Source organism: Pezoporus wallicus, unplaced genomic scaffold (assembly GCF_028554395.1).
Source record: "Pezoporus wallicus isolate ANWC-B61680 ecotype Strahan unplaced genomic scaffold, APGP_CSIRO_Pwel_v1 scaffold_13239, whole genome shotgun sequence".
Taxonomy (NCBI): domain Eukaryota; kingdom Metazoa; phylum Chordata; class Aves; order Psittaciformes; family Psittacidae; genus Pezoporus; species Pezoporus wallicus.
Genome location: NW_026642052.1, coordinates 4,054,835 through 4,082,507, shown reverse-complemented (window position 1 = coordinate 4,082,507; position 27,673 = coordinate 4,054,835). Strand labels below are relative to the sequence as shown.

Here is a 27,673-nt window from a genome sequence, read left to right as displayed (position 1 = left end):
GCAAAAATGGTCAAAATGTACCAAAGGAACACAGAGTGCTGCCTGCCTGCATGTGTGTCATAAACCACCCATATCACACCTACTCCATCATATACTGACAAGAATAAAAAATGCACAATGTACACTGCTAACTGCGCCATTCTACACTGCAGCTATTTACAATGTCAGACACATGAGACTAAAGCAATGCACGTGTTATTTAAACTGCACTCTTTCTTCCTCATTATTTTATGGAATTTTAAATAACTCTTAATAACTCTTTCCCCATTGACACTATGAAGGGAAGTTGTCCTATGGGTCCGTATTTGCATGAGAAGCCTTTTTGGAATTAAGAAAGTTCTTTTTCTTTTTCCTTGGAGAATTGTGCAAAGGAAGAATTGGATCACTGGGTCCACGGAACAAAAATACCTTCTCCCCTGTGTCTAATAGCTCTATGGATTCAGCAGTTGTAGTGTTCAAAGAACCAGGTGGATCAGTCCGTTCCATAGCAGGCTGTGTAGGCGAACATCCAAGATGAATGAATGGTGCTTTTTCCAAGAGGGCAAGTTGTTTCTTCTTTATCAAGCTACAGTAATCAAAAAAAAAAAAAAATTGAAAAAAAAAGAAAATTTGGGCAAAAAAAAAGCACAATTTCCTGTGTCATATCCTCACATGGAAGTGGTGACTTCAGAAGCTAAAGAAAACAGAATTTCAACCTACAGAATTGTAATTTCCATTCCAATCCCAAATAATTCACATATTGTTTTATGAGATACAAAATTGCGTAAGGAAAGTTAGCCTTATAATAAATAAGCATACAGAAGACAGGCAGTGCATATGAAAAATATGTGAGCTTTGTACATATGCACAGAAAAATCTTTTTAGGCATTTACTATTACTGCTTATTACGTGCATTTATGAACTTATATTCTGATTTCTAACAGATAAAAGAGAAACCTTGGAGACTAAATGAAGTATTAAAAACAAACATGTATGTTTATTCCTGTTTTCTCCTTACCTGTCTTTTCTCTTGTTTAGAGAAGGGAATTTTTCCAGACTTTTGTTTATCAGATCTTGCCTTAATTTGTTCTCCAGTGCTTGCCACAACTCTTGGTTCTTCCTGAAGGAGTAGGAAAGGAAAAAATTCCCAGCAGCAAATCTCCAAATAAACACACTTTCCTCCCCTTTCTAATTTTAGCTACCAAACCCATGACAGTAATACCATGAGTACAGTCAGTAAGAGCATTCAAGTATTTGCTTGCTGCCCTGCCACAAATCATTTAAATCAGCTAAGATCACACCTCAGGGCATCCTTATCTGTTCCTTGACAACTCATGTTTGACAACTAGAGGGACCAATGCCACAACATCTGCTTTTCTTCCCTTCCCATGTCATGGCAGGGAGTTGGGAGAGAGCATCTGGGAGCACCTCCATGTTAGCTGCACAGCTAATGGAGATAAAATGAAGGGATAAAGGCTTTAGGAGATGAACCTTCTCCGTGAGTAGAGGGTAAACCAGTGGCCACTTGGGACTTCTATACTGAACTACAAAGGCGCAAGGTTGAAACTTTTATTATTAGAAAGAAGGACCTCCTTTATATCATTAGGAGTTCTATACTCCTGAAATCAAGTGTACTAGAATATTATAAATACAAATGCTGGAAGGAAAATATTTTCATAAACTCCAATTAAAGAGAAAAAAAATGATCAGAACTAGATTTATACATCTATAAAACAACCACTTAACTCCAAAAGTTATACAATGTATTATCTTTTTGTCAATTTATTATAGTTTAAATATTTCATAAAATAAGGTAACACTTTCAAAGTATTTTTACCCCACAAAAATATTTCAAAAGGAAACTTATGCACCTGTGATTTTTAATATTGCTGTCAATCTGCTTGTCCGGCAAACATACACATATGCAAAGCAATAATCTTCTCTTGCAATGGACTACCAAAAAATATCATGCTTACCTTTTCTTACAGCTGCCAGACTCATCTGCATTACTGTCACTTTCAGCAACACCATCTGAGTATTTACTGATTGAATCAAGGACAGAAAGAATCTCACTTTGTGAGCTGGAGGGCAGCAACAAATTCAGGACCCTGTGCAACATCCTCATTGGTACCCGTGTCAGTTTAGCCAAATAGCCTGCCAGCCGAAGCTCCTAGAGGATCAGTGCATAGAAGACAGATAAATTTAGCATTGAAAATAAAAGAATTATTCATTATAGAAACAAAAAATATTACTGAAAATGTTAGTGGCAACAATTTTGGTGTCAAGCGGTCACAGTCCCATGGCCACTGTTTCTACCCATATATATTTTGATGTCAGTGTTAAAAAACAGCTGATCTTAGTGTAAGTGCTTAGAGCATATACTTGATGCCCTTCGGCCTGAAAAAACACAATGCAACCATAATCTAGCATGTAAGGTTTAGTTAATTTATGGCTTGTACTATTATGAAGAAATGCTTTCAAGATAGTAATGAAGCTATATAGCATTCCGGGCTCTGCAAAATTAAGGGAGAAAAAATAGCCTCTGAAACCTAATGACAACATTTATATGTTGCCAGGGCTGAGCACTTCATTGTGCAGCCTCTCTTAACACAAGATTCTGTGATAAACTCAGAGAGCAGCTTGTAATAACATTTGTTAAGAGGTGAAGGAAAAATCTGGTTTTGTTTTGGTTTGGGGTTTATTTTTTTTCCAAATGTCCTCTCTTTTTTTGCCCAAAGGTCAGTAGTAGACCATATTAACATAGTGCTCAAATAGACTAAGTTCAAATGTAGTTGCTCCCTAGACAATCAACCAGCCCCATTTCCCCCTCCAAACCCCAAAATCCTGTTGTTTTCTGCTCTGCTTTCAAAACTACTGTGTCTCCAGGGCTGTTTCTGCAGACACCTCGTGTCTGTGTAACAAATATGAAAAGTCTCCAATGTATTGAGAACTACATGGAAAGAAAAGAGTTGAGCAAAATAAAACAAGTTAAATTCCTCAAAGGATGCCAGAAAAAAAACTGTTGTAGTCTATTCAAACCATCCATGCATCTCAGGTAGGTGAAGTTAGGTAAGATGTGCCAAATGTTCGAGATGACTCACGACAGCCGAGTCACCTCTGCTCTGCAGACTCTCCTATAAACTTGATGAGGAGATGACCACAAAGCCCATGTCACATAAAAAACCTACAAGGTCCCACCATGCTTGAAGACAGTCAATTTCTTTGTCCACAATGGATTCAATGTGTCACAGTAAATATCTGAACTCTGCCTCTTGCTTTGCATGACCAATTTCCAGAGTAGCAAACACACCCATGAGATGCCTTTATTAAATCACTCTTTTCTTTTGCAAGAAGGCATTTTACCAAAAGGATGTCCTGTAAAGGACAAATCTTTCTGCTAAATCCACGTAAAAACAAACAAAGCAATCACTCCTAATGCAGTCCTAACCCAAATTTTGATGGCCAAAAAATAAAAACCCATGACTATTCTCCAAGCAGAGAACTCCTCTCAGAAAGGAGAAAAAATAGCCATGTCCCCAAAGCTTCCTGGGTTTTACAGTGTTCTTGTTATAAGTTTTCCATGGAAACTCTGAGATACTAAAATGAACACGACAAAATCCTAAGTTTGAAGAGAAATTAGGAAATTAATGCAGTATCTAAAATATCCAATGTCTTCACCCTAAACAGGAACTAAAATGAGGTAAAAGAGATGTCTGTTTTGGCTTACGGCAGGAAACGGTCTGATTCTTCTCTGGAGAAGAATGTAAATAAGAGCTTTAATCTTAATACAGACACCTAATTTTAAATTCTACAGTTGTAGACAGACTGTGTTGTACTTTTAGTCTTTAAAACTGTTCTGTCAGAAACTTACAAAAAACACATTAAGTGAGAATAAAAATTACACATCTCTGTGATGTATTCTGCCCTTTTTGGCTGAATAGTCTCAGGACCTATAAGTCAGTAATTCATACACAGATGACATCAGTACTGCTTTCCCCTGAAATAGTTTCCTCTTTAGAACGTTTTCTCCACTCTGACCCTTACCTTTCCACATCAACAATGATTTGGGAACTGAAAGGGAATCCTTAATGCTTTTCTAACACAGCAGAATTCACAATTAAGTAATCCTGCCAGGTGCCACAATGCTGTCACCAGTACTGAAGTGGCACAGGGGCCCACTGGGATCTAACATATGTATGGCCAAGAGAGTGCAGATGTGTGAACATGCACCAGCAGTGAGCAGCATTTCCAGATGCTCACAGCTATTCAGAGCGGCTTGCAGAACCGGGAAGAAGTGAACGTGCATGCAAATACAGGAACGGTTAACCAGTCAGACCAAAAGCGCTCCAGTGTGGGGTGACTTTGATTCTTCAGGTATATTATATGGTCAAAATAAAACCAGGAAAGAATTGTAGTTTACACACAGCAGAATTACTTTTAAGTATATGGACTGAGCAATGTGAATTTCAACAACTAATGGCAGAATCAGTGAACTCGATCTGTGCTGTGTTTCAAGCTTACTGTGCTGTTTCCACATGGCACTCTGCCTGCATCATCTGCTGTCTCCAGAATGCAACTGGTGTACCTGGGACTATATTATGAGCTTATTTAAAAGAAACTTCTCAGACAGAGGCTTATGATCCTGAAGACTATCATTCAAGCAAATCTGTTATTCACCTAGATCTGCCTTGATAAGGATAAGCTGAAACATGCAATGTAGGAAAGCAAAAATTACCTGGTTTTCCAGAGAGGGCTGCATGCACAGTTCTGAAAACTAGCCTAAAGAGGAAAGACCTCTTAAAAGAAACAAATGATTGCAAGATACAGAGGTACAATGGCTATAGCTTCCTAATACTTGCCAATGTACTGTGTTCCATAATTTATATGAAAATGAGGGAGGAGGGAAGAGTTAAAAATCAATTCCCATATCATACACACGATAAGCACATCCAAAAGCAGGAACATGTTGCACTCTAAGCCATAATAAATTAGTCTTCTCTAAGCACATGCTTCTTTACAGTTAAATTAAGAATATTGAGGTTCGGAATTATAGTTGGACTTATACTTGCAGAGAACAGATGTTTTGTATATCTGCAGGGTAAATAAGTATGTGTTTTATGGAATTTCAATAAATTATGTCCCAGAATATCTCTGGGCTACACTTTATGTGAATAAACACAGAAACCCCAATGGTATACATAATGATATCAAATGTGTTTTTACACAAATTAATTATTTCTTCAGGGAACCTTATGAACAAAACACAAAGCAGTCCCCTAAGTATACACTGAACAGCGAGTGCAGTTTTTCAATTGCAGTGAAGTGACAGTGATGTTTTTAAATCTCTGTCTTCAAGATACCAAGATTTATAATTATCAAAGGTCACTGTTTACCTGCTAGGGTGGTAAGAGGAGTGGATACTGTGAAAATTATGACGTTTTCAGTTTATGTCTGCAAAGCAATGATTTCAACCTCTCAATTTGCAGAATACATGCCATGCTGTTCAGCAGCTCTTTCACAATGCATCTATGCCCAAGAAATTTAACAACCATCACAGAAGACAATTAAATTGCCGTAACCCAAGAGGAAATAGTCAGCAATCTGGTACACCACTTAGACACACACATGTCTATGGGGCTAGATGGGATCCATCCAAAGGTACTGAGGAACTGGTGGAAGTGCTCCCTGAGCCACTTCCAATCAGTTATCAGCAGTCCTGGCTGCTGGGGAGATCACAATTGACTGGAGGTTAGCATTCATCTTAACATGGCACAAATCTTGAATTCATGCCTTTATGAGGGAAGTAGATGCTGAGGCTCTAGCAGAGACAACCAAGCTCAAGATCAGCAGAAAAACATTTCACAACATCCTTTGCAAGATAAGAACTCTTCTGCTGAGCATCTGGCTTGTTACATGCATCTTCTTCCAAAGCTTCTATGCCAAGAGTATGGCAAGATAAGAACCACAGTATGAGATTAATGCAGTCTTCATGCTCTCTTTTAAGAATTCCCACTTAGTGCTGACTGGTTTTGCCAGCTGATGAAATTGCTAAATAAACACTGTACATGGTCTCTCCAATTAGTCCAAGATTGCAAGGCAACAGCAGATTTAAAAGTATTGAAATTAAACTATGATAATGGTCTCAGTAGTGCTAATCTGGAGGAGTTGGTCTGGGCTGTTAAAGCCTTTATAATGGCCAGGGATGCAGCATATTTTGTCAGATAAATATACAGTGAACTAGGGAAAAAAAAAACAAATCCCAGCAAACAGTATAAGAAGAATTCAAAAGACTACGGCCAACCAAGACCTTTGATTTAACCCACACTAGTACAGAGAAAGATCAGCAAAGGCCAAAGGACCTTTCAAAGCATTTTCAATTTTTCTATCTGCTATAACGCTTATTTTTCCACAGATGTGGAATGGAATTTATTTTATCTAAGACTTAACTTCTATTTATCATATTTGGGATGTACCTGAAGCACTGTATGTTTCAGCAAAATATTCACAGAAGCCTCCCTGTTTCACACAGAAAAAAAAAAGGAACATTGAACATGCCAAAAGATCATCTTTCTCCCAGAAAAAAGCTCTGAATCTTGAAGTATTAGACAAATGCAACTAAAAATGGGCAAAATAAAGCCTCTAATTTCATAGTGCCTCTAAAAAGTGTTATAGCTGTCACTGCCCACATCACCATTCCAAAACTGAATGAATAATGAAAATTGTGGGTGATCATTTTATGCAAGTTATTTTAAAGAAGCATAAATGAATACACATAAAGTTTAAAGTTATAAAGAAATAAAGATTAAAGCTCACCATCATATGAATATTTACATCATAAATACCATATAACCATATCAAGGTTATGATAAATATCACCTTATCAAAGGCCTGCAGCAGAAATTTTTTGCAGTGTCAGTAGGATGCACTGAAATCCCAATAAAATATTAGGAGCTTTATGCACAGTAGGTCATTGGGGGCAGAAAACAGTGGGAAGGAACTAAAGGCTGGAACAGAATTCAGTAGCTCCTGAGAGCCATATCTGCTTAAAACATCCAAAACTGTCAAGGCTGACAGGATAGCAAGCCAGTTTGAAAAAAAACAGTTGCAACAGGAGGTGGGGGGAAATCAAAGAGGAAAATAATAATACTAATAATACTAAACACACACACCCCCTGCCCCCAAACTCTACAGCAATATATAGCTTGGATTTAAAACTGGAAGGCTGGTAACGCTGGTCATGACCTCTTCAGCAAACACCTCCAACTGTAACACTGCAAGACACACCAGAATGTGTTTTTGATGTTTCTATTATTATGCCCACAGGATAGGATGCTCTGGAAAGTGTTAAGACAAAGTCTGAATTCCCACTCTGAGTTCTTCTATTCCAGGACAGAGCTTTAGCCATAAGGCTGCCAGATATTCAGAGGTAAGGAAGGACTCTCAAAAGGACTTGACTCTGAATGGAGCCTGAGTGTCCCCATGAGAGGCAGAGACTGAAGGGATTACCACCCTCCAGTGAACTTTAAGAGGCTGTGATGCAAATTCCTTACCTAAATCAGAGTACGGGTCTGAAAACATGTGCTACCTTCCGGGTGAATATCCTAACATAGAAAAAGTATACAAGAGTCTCACTCCAATTCTTCATGAGAGCAGCTGACTTAAAATAGACATCTAACTCGGGAGACAACAGAGTTCACAAAACTGAGCAGAAACAAGCTAAGGCACAGGAAAAGCTGAAAGACCCTTAGTCTAAATGATTCTTCCCTTTGCTTGCTGACTTCTGAAGCTCTGAATTTATGATTCATGTGACTGCAACCACACTTGCTCCTGAGAGGAAAGATGTTTGTATGCAAAAAGCTCCAATGCTGAGTCACTTTTCTAACACCAGTTACTATCTCAAACAAGGCCTGCAGATAGCACTTGAGGACAGCAGTGATTCATTTTTAACGCCTTTTGTGAGACTGACAGGCAGCCAATACCTGAAGAGGTGACACTCTTCTAAAAAACGCTATGAGTAATGATACTAGAAAACTTAACTAGCAGTCTGTCTATCTTCTAGTTTTGTAACACAATCAATGCAACCATTCCTGATTAAAACCTAAACAAATCCCTTGTCCTGTTACATGAAAATCAGACTGTAAATCTACCTGTAAACCAGAAACTTGGGCAATTTAGTTCTCTACAGAATGAAATGCAACAGGAGAACACCCTGAAAGGATTTTTAAGCGAATAACTCAGCAAAATTCAAAAGGCCGAAAGCAGGTCAGAATTAAATAAATGATAATATAGACAGCTAACAGCAGAACTGGGAGCCACTATTAGCAGATAGTCACTCCAAATACACTTATAACACTTCCCAAAAAAGAAGAAAAGCTTATTTTCAGATACAGCCTTAATTTAAACTTGGCAGCTTTGCTCAATTTCATGCTTACCTGACTATAAAGTGCCAATAATGCATCCATTTCTATATTTTCCAGGAGATCTTCAAGCACCACGCAATTCCATTGCTCATCTCTCAAGCTGAAGTGAAAGACAGAATTAATATTGAAGTCTTCCCAGGCGCAACAACTGTATTACAGAAAACAATATCTGAAAGTCATCCATTCAGGAAGCGTGACTTCCTGTCAAGCAAAGCTGGGTGAACAGCGTAACTTCTAAAATAAGCCAAATTCTTTTCCCTTCTTCCCTGAACCACCAAACAAACATGACAGCAGAATCTAAGGCTATGCTCTTGCATGCAATTCATATCCAGAGTTGCTCCAATGTGACACGATTCAACCTGTCCCCATCCTCTTTAAATTTCATCACCACAGTTTATGGCAAGTTGTGGATCTTTATTGCTGGAATATAATAGTAAAGAGCTAATTCCCTCACTAGTGGTGGTTTTTTTTAGTTTCTGGACCGAACCATGAAGCCATCCTCGTGTCACTTGGTAAAAGTACAAAATTTGTTTCTTCCATTAAGTTTTCAGGTAAACAGTAAAGGCTAGTTGCTGTTTCTTTGAAGTCATCACTGAGCGATCTCTACAGTAGCATCCACAAATCAGTAACTTACTTGCTCTTCTAGTGACTCTTCTGCAAGATAAGAGTCATTAATCTACATTGAGTAGAGCTCCAGCATGTTCAGAATTGAAACAGCCTTAAGAGTGCTGTAACTCCGCTCAAAGCCTCTCAAAGCCATTTTAAATATATCAATTGTTTCACAGAAATTCCTCTTTGTAATGGAAAACATCCTCTCAGGATCATACATGTATCTTGAAATGTGGTAGGCTTTTAATACTGTACAATACACATAGAAATGTAATACCTAACTCCTGTAACCCTATTGAAGGTAATACAATACTTTGCAATTTTGCACATTACCACCCATTTTTGTTAGGCAACCTTCATGACCAGACAGATATTTCTATATATTTTTTTTTTGGTCACTGATACCTTTACATAAAAATGGGCCAGGGAAAAGTGAAAACTGAGCCTGTCTCTAAGGAAGAGTTTATATATCCTATCAAAAATGACTGTGTGACAGGGAATTCAGTCTACAGTGTGACAGTTGAGATGGAAATTTAATTTAAATTATCTCAGTTAGTTCCCCTGAGCCCTGCAGATCAGGTTGCTACCTATCTTCTTTGGAGTCAAAGGAACAGGACTGAAATTCTTCTCCTCCTTGCTGCTAAGGAGTATTATTATTTTTCCACTATCGCCATCAAGAAATGGTGATTGCCATGCAACACAGCATAATCTATACACAACTAGGTTATTATTATTTCACGTTTCTTATTTCAATATTCCCAAGATTCCTCAGTTATGCTCTGGGCTACATCACAAAAATGCACTGTTCAAACACATGCATAGTTCCTCCCCAACAGCAGAATATTTAGCATGCTGTTTGTAATTATCTTATGGTTTATAAGGACTGCTTATAGAACCTGAGACCAAAGGACTTACCTTTGCTGATGCAGATTTATAAATTGCCCACATTTATTCATAGCCTGTCTTAGCAGAACTGTCACCTGTCTGTCTGCATTTGTTTCTACAGCTTCACTTGAAAGTCCCAAGCCATCCAGACTCCACCTCTGTCTGCTCATTAGATGGTGCTGCTGCTGAGCTGACTCCTTATGCAACATCTCATACTCCAGCTTCCTGTCAAGTTCTTCAATCTCCTACAGGGTGAAAAGACGTAATGATAAAAAGTCATAATTTAACTTGGAAGAGCGAATTTCATTTGGAGACAAGAAAAAAGATGGTATCAAAATTTCTGATATTATTCATTTCTCATTCTACCCAGCCACTTGCAGTCATTACACTTTCAAATTCATTGGATGGCTTCGCCAAACATGACTTGCAGACCAGGAATATCAGAACAATGCCAAAAGATACGAGTCAATTTTCACTGTGTTAAAGGTCAGTGCCCTCTGAAACCTTCCACTGTAGAGGACATCTACAAAGTACACTATCAGCATGGCTCAGATTCAAACAAAAGAATGGCACCATTAGGATTCATCTATAAGCTCTATAAAGCCTCTGAAAAGAGCTTGAGAAACTCAGACTGAGTTAAATCTTAAGCAGATTTAGTTCTACTGAATAAACAGCTAATACCAATGAGTTTTATGTGAAAAAACAATAATTCACATTTAGTGTGGTAAAATTAGGGTTAAAATACTATGCTCTTTGGGTTAAATGCCAAAGTCTTAATAAGTGGACTTTATCCCTCATGACGAAGATCTTTCTTTGGTCAGAGTCAAACTAGACATCAGAAGGGAAGTTCCATAGTCCACTTTTCCAATGTCATTGTCTGACCTGAACCTTTTAAGTTTCTTAGTATCTCAGTGCCCTATTTCTCAACTTGTATCTGGAGAAAATGCTGAATTTTGATCTATTCCTCCATCCCATCAGCTCTATTCAGACTACAGATTCACTGGAGCACAGCATCTTTAAGTAAGTGTCTGCTTCCTGGTCAGCAAGATTTGACATTAGTGCTTAGATCCAACACCAAAATTGGTTATTAACTAAGATGATTAAGGGAGTGGAGCATCTCCCTTATGAGGAAAGACTGAGGGAGCTGGGTCTCTATAGTTTAGAGAAGAGGAGACTGAGGGGTGACCTTATTAGTCTATATAAATATATAAAGGGGGAGTGTCACGCGGCTGGAGCCAGGCTCTACTCAGTGGCAAACAATGATAGGACAGGGGGTAATGGGTACAAACTGGAACACAAGAGGTTCCACTTAAACTTGAGAAAAAACTTCTCAGTGAGGGTGATGGAACACTGGAACAGGCTGCCCAGGGAGGTTGTGGAGTCTCACATTCCCATTATCTAGGTGGAGACATTCAAAACTGTGAAACTGTGAAACTGTGTAACTTGTTATCTCTGGACACATTCCTGTGTAACATTATCTAGGTGCTCCTGCAGGGGGATTGGACTAGATGATCTTTTGAGGTCCCTTCCAATCTCTAGAATACTGTGAAACTGTGAAACTGTGTAACTTGTTATCTCTAAGGGGATGAAGCAAACTCACAGCCATTGGCAAAACAATCACTGATGTTGTCAGCATTAGGGCATCCTCTGTAATCTGATGTATTTGTTTTAAAGCAACAGGTGTTACAATTTGCCAGATAGTTGGACAAAGGAGTTAGACAAAACCACAGCAAGAGAAAGAGGTTTCATCACCAGGAAACAGCCCCTGCAATCCAAGCCTAACAGGTTCTTGAAACAATGCCTAAAATATTTTTTTCTCCAAAATAGGTCTTAAATCAGTTCATGCACACTGGATAAAAAAATCCAGCGTTAGCTACTCCAGGTCTCTCTTCCATCCCTCCTTCAATTCTTTTTCTTCATCTGTTCAAGGACAGACAACCTAAAAGCAACCTCTTCCAAGAGCTGCCTTACTGCATAAAAGGCAGTAACTTCAGATTAAATTATTTTTATAATACTCTGTCTACATAGAATTTCACTATTTTCTACAGATTTTCTACAAATTTAAGCAAAGCTGGAATCATAAGCATTCTAGCTGCCATGCAAAGAGAAACGCTGTAGAGATGAAAGCATTAAAATTTAACCAGGAGTTTTCACAGCAATAGCTATCTAATGATGCCCTCTAGCAAAGAGGTTTTGCTCTTAAAAACCCATTTTGTCGGTTCGACTCCAGTGCTCTCGCAAGCCTCACTTGGATGACTGCAAACAGCAGATGTAAAAAAAAAAAAAAAAAAAAAAAAATCCTTATGAATACAAAGCACTGAATTATTAAAAAAGGTTCAGAAAACTGGCACACACCAAGTATATAATAAATACGATGAAGGGAGGCAGCCTTTCCAAAGTTTCTGCTATTTAAATGGTGTAAATGCGCTTGGAGGGAGACAGAGACAGGTAGGAGGCTGTATATATAATCTTTAAAAGCTCAATGACTTAAGCATATCATGTGGTTATGGATTTTACCATAAGGATAGCAATATAACATGGTCAACTTTGTAACAAAGTCATGACAATTTACACACTATCCCAGTCATGACTCACAATCACTTCCCAGTTATCTTCCTTGCAATCGATAAGTCACTAATAATAATTAGCCATCAAAATACACTGTAAATCTCTGGATGCCATTACAATAAAAATAAATCATAATGATGCACAGTCATTCCTGGCTCTACTACTGTTTTTCGCTTTATTCCTTTAACTGAGTGCATTAAAGCACATAATCACAGAAATTAAATACTGGACAACCAGGAGCTACAAATCAGCACAGCTAAATCAAGTCAACTAAGCTACTGTGATAGTTGCTGTCTCCTAAGAGGAATTTTTCCTTTTCACGACTTCATTACTTACAGGGTTGTGTGCTTCTAAAATCTGAATACATTCCAGTTTTGACAGGGCTTTTGACGTGCTCAGTTGTTCGAAGAGCAAAGCTTGCACACTTATGATAGCAGTATACAGCTCCAACATTTTGGATTTTTTAACAGTCTTCTGAAAAGCTAAAGCAGCAATATACTCTCCAAGTTTATTTTCCAGGTCGCGCAGCTGACACTCTTTCTCAAGCAGCAACTCGTGCTTAACCTAAAAAATACCAAACCACAAAAGATAAAAAGGTTAACAGAAAACCTCATGAAAACCTCATCATGCATGCCCATGGTTTTATTACTCTGTAATTAACAAGCAGGTTAAAGCATTGAAGAAATCAATTCTGTTATCTTACAATATAATACATTGCTTTAAAAAGTGCTTTTGACATTAAATCCCAAGATTTTACCGTGTTTAAGTGATCAAAAAAATACTACAGTATGGTCAGACATTTCAAAGAGATCAGGCTTTGTTTTAGGGTAGTCACAACTTTAATATTAAATACAAACCTAAAATAGAGGGTCTATATAATTTTTAATATAAGTAAAAATTAAAAATACAAATAAACCTATGCTTACCTATGTGGTTGGTTAAATGGGAAGATAAAATACATCCCTGTTTTAGCAAAAATACAAACTTTCTAGAAAGACTGTAATTACTATCAAACTGGTAATAAATACTGACCAATGAAATTCAACCTACTGTTCTTTAAACAAATAACCAAAAATCTTATGTAAAACAAAGTTAAACTGTAAATCAAAAGTAATGGATTTCAAACAAGATTAAAACTGGATTGAATGGACATCAAACAGGATTAAATCAACATGATTTAACTCAGTATCTATGTCGCTGCCACACATTTGATGGGACATCCACGGAAACTATCCAAGGGTGAAAGGCAAATACAGCATGTGCAAGCACACGCTCAAATGCAATGTGATTGATGAGCTTTCGACGCTATAGCACTGATATTCATAGTCAGCGATATTGCCACTGTAACCATTTTTCTGCAGCACAGGGTGGACTGCACCCAACTGCAATTACCCTCTTTTACATGCTTCCATTTAAGCTTGACATTTTAAGTCAAAGCCAAGGAAAAGGTACTTATCTGTATATTTTGTATCCTACAAAATGTGTTTCCAGTGTCATATAGGTATGGATGTCTAAGTTAGGCACTGCTGCATATCTAACACTTGGGTAGATAAATCCTCAAAGTCGGGAAATAATTATCAGTTTAATTTCATTCTCTCTCCCTTTATTATCAACATGGCTCCAAAAGTTGGGACTGTGAGACAGAGAAGACACAGAGAGAGAAAGCACATCCAACCACTGGCACAAGTTGCCTAGAGAAGCTGTGGCTGCCCCATAGCTGGAAGTGTTCAAGGCCAAGTCGGATGGTCCTTTAAGCAACCTGGTCTAGTGTAGAGTGTCCCTGACCATGGCGGTGGGTTGGAACTGAATGAACTTTGAAGTTTCTTCCAACACAAACCATTTTATGATTCTAAGAGAGCTCCAACTCCATTATTTGGTGTTGGTATCAACTACAGCTTTTCACAGTGGACTTAGAATAAAGTTAAGCAAAGAAACAGCCATCTATACACTGCTGGGTATCAGAGGGCAGGGTTTTTCCTCACTACCTCTAAATTATCTTTTGGTCTTGATAAATCTAATCTGATAGGTTTCACAGCATACAAAAAAAAATAAATAGAATTCTCAGAAATTAGCATTTTACAGTATTATGTATTTTAACAGCAGTGCTCAAGCAACAAGTTTACTATCACTGTGGCATCTGAGCACAGACATTCACATTTGCATTCTATGGAAAAGTATTTATCTCATGAAGTTTCAGCCCTGTCTTAAAGAACAGGCAGAGGTCTGCTCTTTGAACACAAAACATCTGTATTTAATTGAGATACCTACACAGTTAATACCTTAGCATGGCAGGCATCCTGTGGTATACCTTTATACGCAGAATCCACCTGTCTATGGTTTTGCAAGTCAATAAAATAAGAACAATAAAGACCTGCAAGCATGAACTACAACACTGTAACAGGTCAACCAGAGTCTTTATATATTGTATCTTCTTCCCATTGGCACAAGACCTGATTTTGCCTCTCAGAGTATCTCTGCACAAATAGAGACAGTAGGTACTCAAAACATTAAAACCTTATTAGCTTTCTGTTCATGCTAATCAGAATTACACATTATTGACTCCATTAACAATGAGCCTTAAAGGAGCATTTAAGGAGACTTCCACCAAGTTTTTAGACCAATAAGATGATAAATATGTAACATAATGTGCATGATTTTTCTCTGGAAATTTTGGTAAGAGATCTGCTAAATGCTATTACGTATCATACCAATTCTATTATCCAGTAGATAGAGCGAAATTTAAAATGTGATTTGGAACCAAATATACTTGTGATAGTCTCATGCCCATGTAATATTCCCCAAAGTCTCCATTATATCACCTGGAATGTCCTTGAATGCAATGGATGAAAGGTAACCTTCAGGAAATATTTCCCCCTAATGTGAATTAAACCAATTACAAGACAAGAGTAAGAAATCATTGTACAGACACAAAGTGGAGGCAAGATTCATTTTCTTGATATTTTTAACAAACCTCCATCATAAAAGACAGTCACTGCCTTTCAACATTACTGTTGATCTAACAAATTGATCTTGAATAATGCAGGTGTGTGACACTGAATAATAAGTAAGCATACGTGTTACAAATAAACACCTGTGATTTTTGAGTTAAGAGGAGAATTCAACCCCGGGATTGTATTGGAAATACACTAATTAAAATCCTGAACACTAAGCTGTTATTTTTGAACATGCTGGGCAGTGACTGAAGAGCAGAAGAGATGGCCAAAAATGGGAGTTCATGGGAAAAGAGCCGAGATGCCTTCCAGCACTTGCTCAAAAAGAACCCAGAAATACCTATTGCTTGTTTCTATGTTTCACTTATCAGTAGGAAAAATGTCAATAATAAATTATTATGATGACTATATTTTTATACATATCTTCTACATTCTGTGCAGGTAGGCAAGAAACCTATTAAAGAGAATTTTGGGCCTTTTGTTTTCCTAAAAACAAAACTTGTTTTTTAGCAAAGAGCAAGTAACTTTAGTATCTCATTTAAACTTCCACTTCAGTAGTTGAGAGGCATTCAAAGGTGTAGGCTGTACTCTGGCAGTACTGACAGGAAATCAAAGATAGAAACTTCTGCAGAACATCCTACAGGTCATGACTTTGATATAGATTGCACAAGACTGCCAAGCCCACTCTAACTCAGTTAGTTCTGGTTTATGGTCTACTGTGAGGTGCCGGGGTGGCAGGGGGGTTGGAACTTGATGATCTTAAGGTCCTTTCCAACCCTAACTATTCTATAATTCTATGATTTTAAAAATCCAAAGTGTTACTTCAACATATTCTTATAAACCAGTGATGTAAGACTAAGACCTAGAACTAAGCCTATTCCATACCTCAGAGCCAAGGTAAATATTTAAAACAAAAAATAAATAATTAAAAAAATTACATCTTTCTTCAGAAAAAAAATAATCTTTCTTCAAAAGCCTGTGCACAAATAAGATTCACATTTTTGTTCTGAAAGGCATGTTGAATTTATTGTTGTACTACTGATCACTGTGACACGAGACAATGTTCTCAAAAGCAACTGTCAATTTTCAGAGCTGTATTGTCAGACTGTTAAATTTTTTAAGGTCTCAGTTGTGAAGTTTCCATTTACTTGCCTCCATCCCTCTTTTCATCAGTGAAAGTTGTTCCACTTTTAGGTGATTCTTAAAGAGAATACCAGGAGAAATAGCTTCTAAAGGAAGGCAAGGAATTTGTATCTGATTCAGCCATTCACTCAACACTTAGCTAACAAGTTGCTGTCTAGTAAGATGCTCAGGGAGATTCATCACTACAGCAGACATCACTTTAAGGGGCAATATATGTTAGAAATGAACCAGGCTGGACAACTAATGCCATGAGCCACCTTTCAAAACTTTGGCAATGTTGAGTTTTGATTTGACTTAAAAGCAGGAAAATGAAGATGGATGAGAACCACCAATTTTTTGTTGCAAGAGACTAAATGATTTATATTATGATTTTTATCACAATAGCATCTATTCAAGGAACAGGGGGGAGGAAGGGGAGAGGAAATTCAAGCAGACCCTCCTCACTAGAAGTTTCCAAAAAGACTAATGCTTTAGAGTCTATGTGATGCTCACTATTCAATGTATTATGGCAGCCTCTTAACTAATAAGAATATTGCAACACTACCAGCTTGAATGAGTTGTGACAACATGCGCACACCAAGAGCTCATCTTTCTTTTCTTCCAACTTTTAGTTATATGTCTAAGATATTGCCTACCAAAATACACAAATTTTTACAAGATCTCCAGAAAGGGGAAAATATATGCTTGAGGTATGATTTGTTTTATAAGACAGAAAATTAGTAAGTAATATCTGAAGGCTGCCTTTGTGGTTTAGGGACAGGAAGTGCTCCAAACCTCTAAAAATGTGGAAAATTACACAGAAATGTTTTGACAGGTGTGTGCACACCACTGAATTTAAAGTTCAGCATCAGTTTAAGCTTCTTCACAGGAGGCTCAGTTTCAGACACAAGGATTTTAAATGAATTATACATATTTGAAATCTGGGGATAGATGAATGAATAATGAATACATGAATGGGTAAATGAGTGATCACCTTTAGTGTAAGTTTGAACCCATTAAAATGAATAATGAATAAGGATGGTAATGCAGTATGACAACTCAAGTTCACTTATAAGGAGACACAAAATGTGTATTATAATTGCATCTAAATTAAAAGGCAAGAGATGCCACTGATGAAAGAAACACTTATACTTTTGTCAACCACTTAAATAACAGGGATTTTATATATGTTCAGTATATTCCATAAATCATAAGATTTATGGTCCAAACTGCGAAACTAGGTACTATTTGCATATTACTATGTATGAAGCCATGTGTTAAGCATGCCCAAATACAAGGGATTTGAGGAAAGGCTCAGACATCTGGGATTGTTCAGCCTGCAGAAGAGAAGGCTCCAGGGCATCCTTACTGAAGCCTTTCAGTACATAAAGTGGGCTTATAAGAAAAATGCAGTCAAACTGTTTTGCTGTGACAGGACAAGGCATAATGGTTTTAAAAAGAAAGAGGATATAAGGAAGACATTAGTTTATGATAAGGATGTTGGAGCACTGAAACAGGTTTCCTAGACAGGTGGCAGATGACCCATCCCTGGAAATATTCAAGATCAGGTTGGGCAGGGCTCTGAACAACCTGATCTGATGATGTCCCTGCTCATTGCAGGGGGGGGTGGACTAGATGACCTTTGAAGGTCCCTTCCAACACAAAGTATTTTATGATTCTACGGGAATGATGTTCAGCTTTTTCATTCAGCATCTATTCAACATTATACAGTAAAGTAACTGCTTGTAACCAAATAAAATGTTGCATTATTCAACTGGTACTACTATCCCTAGTCACCTGAGTTTCTTCTGCCTCTTGTCAGCTTTGAAATCACAGCTCTGCAAACAGAAATACATTTGTGAAAACCAAAGCTTGCAAGTACATCTGACTTCAGTGTGACACAGAAAGCAATTTCAGTAGAAGCTGGATCAAATATTAATTACAAACTAAATTATAAACTAGTTATAAACTAATATCCCCTGGCCATTCTTGAAGCCTTTTATTATATCAGAGTACTGCAGTACACTGCTTGATATCATATTATTTGACATATAGTGTCAGACTACTTTGGTGATAGTGAATCCACTCTCATAGGTCTGAACATTTGCTCTTGATTCCACCTGAAACATTCAAACTACACAAAAAAATTGCCAGTGCTGTAAATGCACTATGATTAGTCCATTGCTTTAAAACACTGACTTTTAAATCCCATATTTAGTTCAGAATAATTGCTAACTAGTTCTGTCTCAGTCCTATATATTACAAATAAAGGGAATAATCTGAAAATATACTTATTTACCTGCAACCTTAAGTCATTTCTCAAGCAAATATTATTATTGGGTTTTGTAAGCCCAGCAGGGAAAATAGACTAAAGAATGAGGCGTTGACGGGTGGAACTAGATGAGCTTTAAGGTCCCTTCCAACCCAAATCATTCTAGGATTCTGTGATTCCATGAATGTTGGCATTTTTACTATTCTGTTTCTTCTGACATAAATTAACTTCTATTTCGGAAAGGAAGAGCTACTTCCTCACGCATAACCAGAAACAGAATCATAGAATCATAGAATAGTTAGGGTTGGAAAGGACCTTGACCTTAAGATCATCCAGTTCCAATCCCCCTGCCACAGGCACGGACACCTCCCAATAAACCATGCCACCCAAGGCTCTGTCCAACCTGGCTTGAACACCGCCAGGGATGGAGCATTCACAGCTTACCCAGGCAAACCATTCCAGTGCCTCACCACCCTCACAGTAAAGAACGTCCTCCTTATATGCAATCTAAACTTCCCCCGTTTTAAGTTTTAACCCGTTACCCCTTGTCCTATCACTAAATAAGACAACTCAAACCAGCTACAAAACACAAAAGTAGATAACGTCTGGTTTTGAAGATTTTCACAGTGAGGTCAATGATTCTCTCAGATGCTCCAAGATAAGGCATCAAACTTCCTGCCGTAGCTTCCCAGCTCATCATCTCCTATGAGTTGTTCTCTGCTGTGCCTGTTTTACCGTGTCACAAAACACACACTGCTGCTGCTTTCATAAGCATTAGCTGGAAACCATTTTACAGCCATCCTGTAGAGAGACAGAACTCGACACCATATGAAGTCTGCAGCAGTGAAAGCAGGTGAAATATAGCAGAGTTGTACTGCTCCATTGTTCTTCTTCCCTGCTTGAACTGGCTATGCAACTTCAGATGGTTAATTTTGAGGAAGACGACAGAAGTGTTCATATTAATGCAAAACTTAGAAGTGTTAAGATTCTAAATGAGGAATGAGGTAAGAAACTCTAGCAGCAAAAGAAAGAAACTCTGATTCTGTGATCAACATGAGGTCAACTGCAATATTTCTGGGTCCTAATGTGGGACACATATTCCATATAGTCCCACCATATAGTGGGAGGTGTCCCTGCCCATGGCAAGGCAGTTGGAACTAGATGATCTTAAGGTCCTTTCCAACCCTAATTATTCTATGATTCTATGATTCTAATGATAAAGTGTGAAGTAACGATCTTCCTTAGTAGTTTAGCCTCCTTACTAGGAAAAGCCCAAAGCAACTGGCTTTTTGTAACTAATGTGCAGCCATACAACGCAAACAATGGGTATGCCAGGTGGTACATATAAAACTTAATGAGGCCTAGGGAAGCTAAATTTCCAATTTTAAAACAAGATTCTAACAAAAATGGCAATATTCATACCAAATAAGTATTCAGTACTTGTAAAAAAATTTAAAAATATCTAAATTTTGGAGGTTAAGGAATAAAAAGCATAGGAAAGAGGTGCAAAACCAGATTTTTGTCCAATTTGGTACTAAAATAGATACTGCAACCATCTGTGAAACTACTTTTTATCTACCAGTGTCAGCTGCTTATTCTGCATAGCTGTTATAGCTGTGCACCATGTCTACCACAGTTACCACTGCAATACTCCCCCAATATACAAAAGTAGTATTACCCATATTTTACAAGTGGAAAAGAGAAGGAGAGAAAGGTTAAAGAACACAAACAAGACCTCATGGAACATCTGCTGGCAGAGAAGGTATAATCTTCCAAAATTCCATATTGGCATTGGTCCCACTCATTCCTTAAGGATTGACTATATACTGGGGCTGGTGAGCCTTTTAGAAGATAGATACCCACCAGAATCAAGCTCTCTTTCAATAAGATGTGTACAAATAAACTCAGCCCTTACGCAAGAAGTCTTTGATCTAAGAACCCATTCCAGGCTTTTCAGTAGCATTAGGAGACATTAAAGAACTAAATCTTGCTCAGTGAAGTATGCAGTGAAGCACCTTCCATGTTTTGAAAGCCTAACTAGGAAAGCCACAGGATCTCTGGGCATTATGCAATCATGCATGTGCCAAGTCCCAGAACCACTGGAAGAAAAAAAAGGTGACACATTAAATCAGTTCTGTAACTAAGGTGGAAAAGTTAAAACAAAGTTGAATCTCTTAAACCTGAAACTCAACACCTTTATAAAAGCAGGCAAGAGTAGAAGCATGCATCATGCCACCACACCATATGCCTTTTTATCTGTTTCTTATTCACACATATAGAAAACTGACAGTCATTAATTACTAGAGATTGTTTTAGTAATGTAGAAGACACTTACCTTATTCAAATTTTCATCTTTCACAGAGTCTTCATAAATGAAAATTTTGTCCTGTAAAGATTTCTTCAAAATATCCATCTTATTTCTATTCCTGGATCCATTTTTTTTCACTTTAGAATGCGGCTGGAAGTAGATGAGTACGAAATGCTTTATTTGTAAGAAGTATATGAGGACGCTAATGTTATTACTTGCTATTATTGACAGATCCACCTATTAATGATACACGTCAAGGATGACATTAACTGAGAAAATGTTTCTGAAATGAAGATGCTGCCCTATTCATTCAGAAGACTCCTTTCAGACAAAGTTGCTAATTACCTTTTCTAATTTCTTTCAAAGTAAAATTATATATTCATCCTTTCCATGAAATCTGCTAGCACACAGATTTGATTTTAACAAGGTTTAGCAGTGATAATAAGAGTTTTTAACTGAAACAGTCTCCTCAGCATGGTTAGAATGAACAAAGAATATTAATTTAAGAACTACATTGTTTTTCAAGACACAGTATATGAATCACAACTGAACCATGATAGTATTAAGGGGCAACACTCCATGTAATCAAATTATTCTTGACCTTTATATTTCTTTACAAGAATATCAACTAAGTATAATGTACTCTTGGGGAAATGATAACATCTGTTCAACTATAAGGCTTTACAAAGTCAACTCCTTTCTTTAGTACTTTAGAAATTATTAAGGTCTTGAACTAGGCTAATTCCTACTATAATTAACCCAAGTTAGCTTACATGTTTAGAAAACATAACTGAACCAAATCAAAGCAAGGGAATGTTCTCCTTTTTATGATGTTATCAGATACAATTCATAAAGGAAACACTTCCCCCCTCCTATTTAAAGAATTGAAAATAATTTATGATTTTTGGTTTTACATTTTACTGAAGGAATTAAACATCCTTCACAGAGTTCTTTAAAAAAAGGCTAGGTTTTATAGACAGATTCCTTGTTGGAAATATCTTTCCAACTCTGAGTATGCCTTATCTTCTACATATTTAGATTTGAAATAAACAAACATAAAGAACAACAAAGAAAACGCACCCTAAGCCACAAAACCCAACCCACTGTATATGCCCAACTCTTTTGGAAACTAAAAATGGAAATGAAGCCCAAATTCTTGCTAAGCAAGTCCAACTAATTCAGGAACTTTGGTTTCGCAAACTAACAAGACAATGCATGACATTCCCTTACAGAAACTCCTTGATTTAGTGTCAAATTTAGCACTGTAGGGGCTGCCAGGAAAATCTTCAGTCTATACTGTAAAGGACCCAACTTGTCCCTAGTATTCAGAGCCAGCCTCAGTGCCGCTCAGATTTTTGGCATTTTAGTGGACTCCCCTGCAAGATGCAGCCCCTTTTTGCCACCTGTCTGCTTCCTTGTAACTATGCCACCTTCTTGGGAAAGCTGGAGGACATGCAATCAGCAGAAATAATATGCAGATGTATGTGAAAAAAATGTGTCTAATTGATGCCCAATTATCTTTAAGGTCCACTGGTCCACGCAAACAGAAGAAATGTGCACTGCTGTCACACCTATGAAGAAGCTCTGGACCTGTATATGCAGGCAAGGCCAACAACCTGCAGACATACCAGAGAACCCTTCCACATCCCCACACTGATCCTACATCATTCCCACCTGTTTACTGGTCACTGCTAAATTCTGGTCGACTTTCAGCACCTCCGCATCCCTCTGCTCGACCTCGAAAGCCTGAAGCAAGGTTCTCGCTCTTATTTTGGGCCAAGCTAAGCTGCTGTCCACCTGAGAGAAGCAGCAATGCAACTCTTGCCTCATTCTACGCAATTCTTCTTCCGATAGTGAGAGGGGTAAACTTAGAAGCTGCCTGTTGAAAGAAAACAAAACAAAAACCATAGCCTTTTGCTGTTCAGTGATATAAGCATAAAATGTAAGAGAATACACACAGATACTTTACATGACAATAATAATCCTTTTTTTGTCTTATTCATGTAACAGTTAATGAGCCAATTCTGAGCTGCTTAGTATGTTCAAAATATCCTTGAGGATACTTTAAATTCTGCATACAGAACTTCCTGGACTGTAAAACTTCATTTTCAAGGGGACACAGTTTTTGAGTATTCAAAAAGTAAATAAAGACTTTTTAGCACATTTCCTATGCACAGAATCTTTCCACTTCCACAGACAATACAGTGCCTGAACCTAGGGATGAAATCGAGATAAAAGCTTCCCATAAAGCCTCCCTGTGCTGCTTCCCAGAACTCAGCACTCACAGCTACTGAGAGGGGTAAAATATAAAATGAAAAAGTCTCTCCTTATTACAAACTTATACCCACTATCGCTCCCATCACCCACCACAAGGTTCCAGCTCCTTTTTGTAAAAAAGCTTTTAGCAGTCTGAACAACACTGAGTATATTTTAGCAGTAATTTGAATCACTCAAAGTTCCCATTTTGGGTAAGGAAGGTTACCAACATAAAAGTCTGGGGAACTGATTCTCAGGTCAAGCTGAAGTTGACTGAGCATGCTAAAGCCTAAATTCACCTTCTAGTTGTAAACAGCCTTAGACTATACATCTTCTTATCTTGTGATTGAACTATTTCCTTGAAATATTTAATAAAAAATAGAATACTTTTTTATTTGGAAATTTTCTCTATTTCCCCCAAAATATATTTGAATTTAAAGCATGAATGGGTATTTAAAAAAGTAGTTTTCTTTTAAAAATGTATTATACAATACGTTCCATTAGGACTAATGCTTTTATTCAGTGTATCACAGGCCTATACCACCTCATTATTTCATTGACATATTTCAATAATAATGAAATATACTGAAAGTTAAATATTTCAATATATTAAAAGTTTAGAAATCCTTATTTCTGTTTACTGATTCAGCAAAGAACAGCAACATCCTAAATTAAAACATTTTTACTACATGAAGTTTGTATCTTTGAAAGATTACTCCCTTTAAGGCAATATTAGTCCAAGCAAAAGTATTTACAGCATACTTAACCATTTCTCATGGTTAACTACTTCTCAAGCTGTCTTAGGCTTTCAGAAGAAAATCCACACTATGTATCCATATGTACAGACAGATATATAGACTGAGATTCAAAGCTAACACAGAAAATCAGTTTTGTCATGTCTACGTTTAAAAAGGACTTTAAACATTAATGATCTTCATATACATATTTTGGACTAACTCACGGTCCTTTGATAAGCAATAGAAATGAAATGCTATCATTCAAAGTAATTTTTTGTGAAAACCAGATATCAGATGAGAACATGAACATGACAGCTGGCATCTGTCATCAAAATACCAAAACTGACAGACTGAGCATAAAGTCAGTGACAGATTTTAAGGGGCTTTTGGTAGGACAGTTGTGGATTTTTTGGATCTATTTCCCAGTATTTTACTGGGAAAAATACCCCAAACATCTTACCGTAGCTGTAATAAAGATAGCATACAACTGGTGACACTGCAGGCTGGAACACAATTATCTTTAATTGTAAGTTAGTAACAGGAAAGACCTACTGGGTCATACAATCTACTTCCCTGGTCCTGCAGGTCTTCTTTCAGCAATGCAAACAAAGAGATAAGATAGCTAGAAAATACATTGAAATGGCTTACAGAAAAGTATTTTAAATGCTGAACAAAACATAAAGTGCTTCAAATTAGAACCAGGAGAAAACACAAATGGATTTTTCTTCTTTAGCAAAGCAAACGTAATGGGCAAGATTTCTTTTTATGTTTCCATTATAAGGTTTTAAATTTTGTAGCAGGCAAACATAAAGATGTTGTCTGGACAAAACTGCCCATCCAGATCTGCTTTGCTTTAAAGAAAAGGTATGAAGGAGAAACTTCTGCTAATGCTTCTCTCCCCTCTAACCCTGGTTCAATCTCTCATGCTCAGTTTGCATTGTATTAAGGGCAGACAGGCTAATACAGTTTTCCCTGTTCCAGTTGCTTCCCCCAAAGCTGCAATTTTGCCAGCAGACTATTTTTTCATGTTCCTATGTCTCAAGCAATGCCTGTTATTAAACAGCCATTGTATAGGAAATGTAGTACTGTAAATATTCAGGCAACAAAACAACTAGTCATAAATTTATTCTAAAACTAAGGAGAAATGCTGCTGAGCAGTGTCAGTCTCTCAGGGCCTTGCTACCCAGTCTGAGAGGCACCATGCATGATTACTCTTGGCTGCAGCCATCGTCTCTCTCTGCACAAGGTCTCCCAAGGGTGGCAAAGTCACTGCCCGTCTTCCCAAATCCCTGGGGTCATATCAGAGCAGGTAGCAACAGCCATAAAGTACAGCTGGGGCCAGCAAATCTCTCTACAACACTGCCTGTGTCATGATGCCTCTCTGACTTGGGGTTCAGTGCCAAGGGCACTTTAGCAGCAGGCCAGACTGGCCAAGTCTGATGCATGGTGCCCATGAGCTGGAAAGGTGAGACTGCTGCACTGTGTATTTATGGAATATGTGGAAATACTGTGGCAGAGCTCAAAATGAACCTGATGAGTAAGGCTTGACTTGTGTCTGCAAGGAATATATCAAAACTGGACATGGGGCTAAGTAGGCCTGACATACTAAATGACATTTCCAAAGTGCTGGACCTTTGAGAACAGACTAAGAATAATAATGAAAGATGTGCAAGTGAAACCCATCACAGAGTAAACACGAGTACAAAAATACCATTCCATGATTTTGGTTTCAAAACAGCTGTTTCCCAGGATTTCCATTGCAGGGCTCACCCACAAGTGCCACAGGGGCTGAGCACTTGCAAACAAATCAGTTCTCAAGTGCCCGACAGAACTGACCACTAGGAATCATACCTGGACATGTCTGAAAAGTCCTAGTTCATCTCTATTTGCAATAATAACTAAGAAAAGATGCAGAGAGATACTTGCATGAATACTGATTGTTCCCAGCTCCTTAATTTTTTTTGTTCCAAAATGCTTGTTTCTAACTCTTGGCTTAGCTTCTGCCTGGTGAGCTGAAGCAGCTCTTCAGTGGCTGCGCTCTTTTCATGCTCTTCCCTTTCAAGCTGCTCATGTTTATCAACCATCTCTTTTTTATGCTCCTCTACAGCTTCTAGCAGGAACACCTTTGGCACACTGAGCTTTACCAGTTCTTGCACAAATACTCCACACTGAACACGTTTAAGCTCTTCAATGGCTTTCTCTGTTAAACCAAACACAAGCTCTTTCAGCTCTTCACTGGCCTCATTGTCAAGTTTTTCAGTAAGCTCTTCAAATTCAATGGTGTGATCACTCAAAAGATTTTTCCAGTGGCCCAGGTAGTGAGTGACCTCCTTAGTAGTTTTGAAGGTCTCTCCAAGGGACAGCTGCTCCTTCCGATGCTCTTTCTGCTGATTCATTTGCAAAAAGGAAGAACAAGGTTAAGAGAAGGAACATCTCAATTTCTACCTCTTTAAGCATGTATTCATAGCAACGCAAAATCTCATACTTTGGTCTTTCAGTGTTCTTGAAACTACTTTTCAGTGTTCAGAGACTTACCCAGCGCTCAACATGATGGCTTTGCGTGCATCTAGCAGGCCTGTGATGTCAGACTGCTAGACAGAAAGGCTAACACAGACCTGTGATAATCTGGATGGCTGCTCAATAAAAGGGCTGACACCTAAATAAATACATGGATCTATATTTATTTGATATAATCCAAACTGGCTGAACTGCAACAATCTGGCAGCATTCCAGAAGTGAATCTGGATCAAATACCAAGGAAGAAAAAGAAGGAGCAGGGAAAAAAACCAAATATTAATTGGAAAGCTAAACCAAAGCTACCTATACTCAGTAAAAATACAACAAATGAAGTGCCCATCTTTATACCTGCTGTCTGTCTTTGCACTGGTAACCGTTAAAGAGCAGAAAACACTGAAACACATACCCTGCAAAAGATAAAATCAGTCTCACCTAACTTTGGTCATCTAAAGAAGTATCACCTAATCCAAGAAAAATTTTTCTTCACTTTTTAGGCAGAGAAATATAGGGACTTTTGGATAGCAAACTCCCTTTCATTTATCTCAGATCATTTGCAAGACCTCTGCCATTAAGAGGTGATTTGGAGCTCTTGGAGTTAGCCTTGATTTCTAGATGTCTGAGATGAGGTGACATGAGTCCTACACAAGCAACCACAGGTACAACATATTCTAAATAGTTTTGTAGCTGAATTTTAACTGTGCTGTAGAAGACATTTAAGACACACATAACCAGGAAAACCACAAAAAATGACTACTGTCACAGATCTGTGTCATCTCTCTCACCAGCTCCAGAACCTCATCTGGCTTTTGCCTGTCTGCACATGCCAGAGGCTTGTCACAACCCCCCTGGACAAGTTAGACTAAGTACAGGGGCTTCACAAGTTTCTCCAGTTCTATTACTTTCTTGTATGTTTTTCTAAAAGAACAGCCATTAATTACTACATGATTACAACAGCATATGGCGGTACAGAGCTAAAACCAATGGACACTTATTTTCATCCATGCTCCTGGCAGCGCTGATCGCTGTTATAAGAATTACACTTTATTTTG

General features: G+C 37.8%; 1 protein-coding gene across 6 annotated transcripts in view; it reads right to left on the bottom strand.

The window, feature by feature from the left end:
• Positions 1-262: 262 nt before the first annotated feature.
• EVC2 (EvC ciliary complex subunit 2) overlaps positions 263-27,673 on the bottom strand; it is an 80,578-nt gene continuing 53,167 nt past the window's right edge. For 3 of the 6 annotated variants that reach the window (XM_057426587.1, XM_057426591.1, XM_057426590.1), the window contains 9 exons: positions 26,030-26,494; positions 22,789-22,989; positions 21,142-21,264; positions 12,798-13,025; positions 9,924-10,138; positions 8,412-8,499; positions 1,956-2,149; positions 998-1,099; positions 263-565 (listed from right to left, as the gene is read on the bottom strand). In XM_057426587.1, the coding sequence (XP_057282570.1) occupies positions 292-565; positions 998-1,099; positions 1,956-2,149; positions 8,412-8,499; positions 9,924-10,138; positions 12,798-13,025; positions 21,142-21,264; positions 22,789-22,989; positions 26,030-26,494 (1,890 nt within the window). In that variant the 3' untranslated portion in view covers positions 263-291. Of the gene's footprint in view, positions 566-997; positions 1,100-1,955; positions 2,150-2,360; positions 3,355-8,411; positions 8,500-9,923; positions 10,139-12,797; positions 13,026-21,141; positions 21,265-22,788; positions 22,990-26,029; positions 26,495-27,673 lie in introns of those variants that run through there. The other 3 variants (XM_057426588.1, XR_008974576.1, XM_057426589.1) reach the window with 3 other exon arrangements.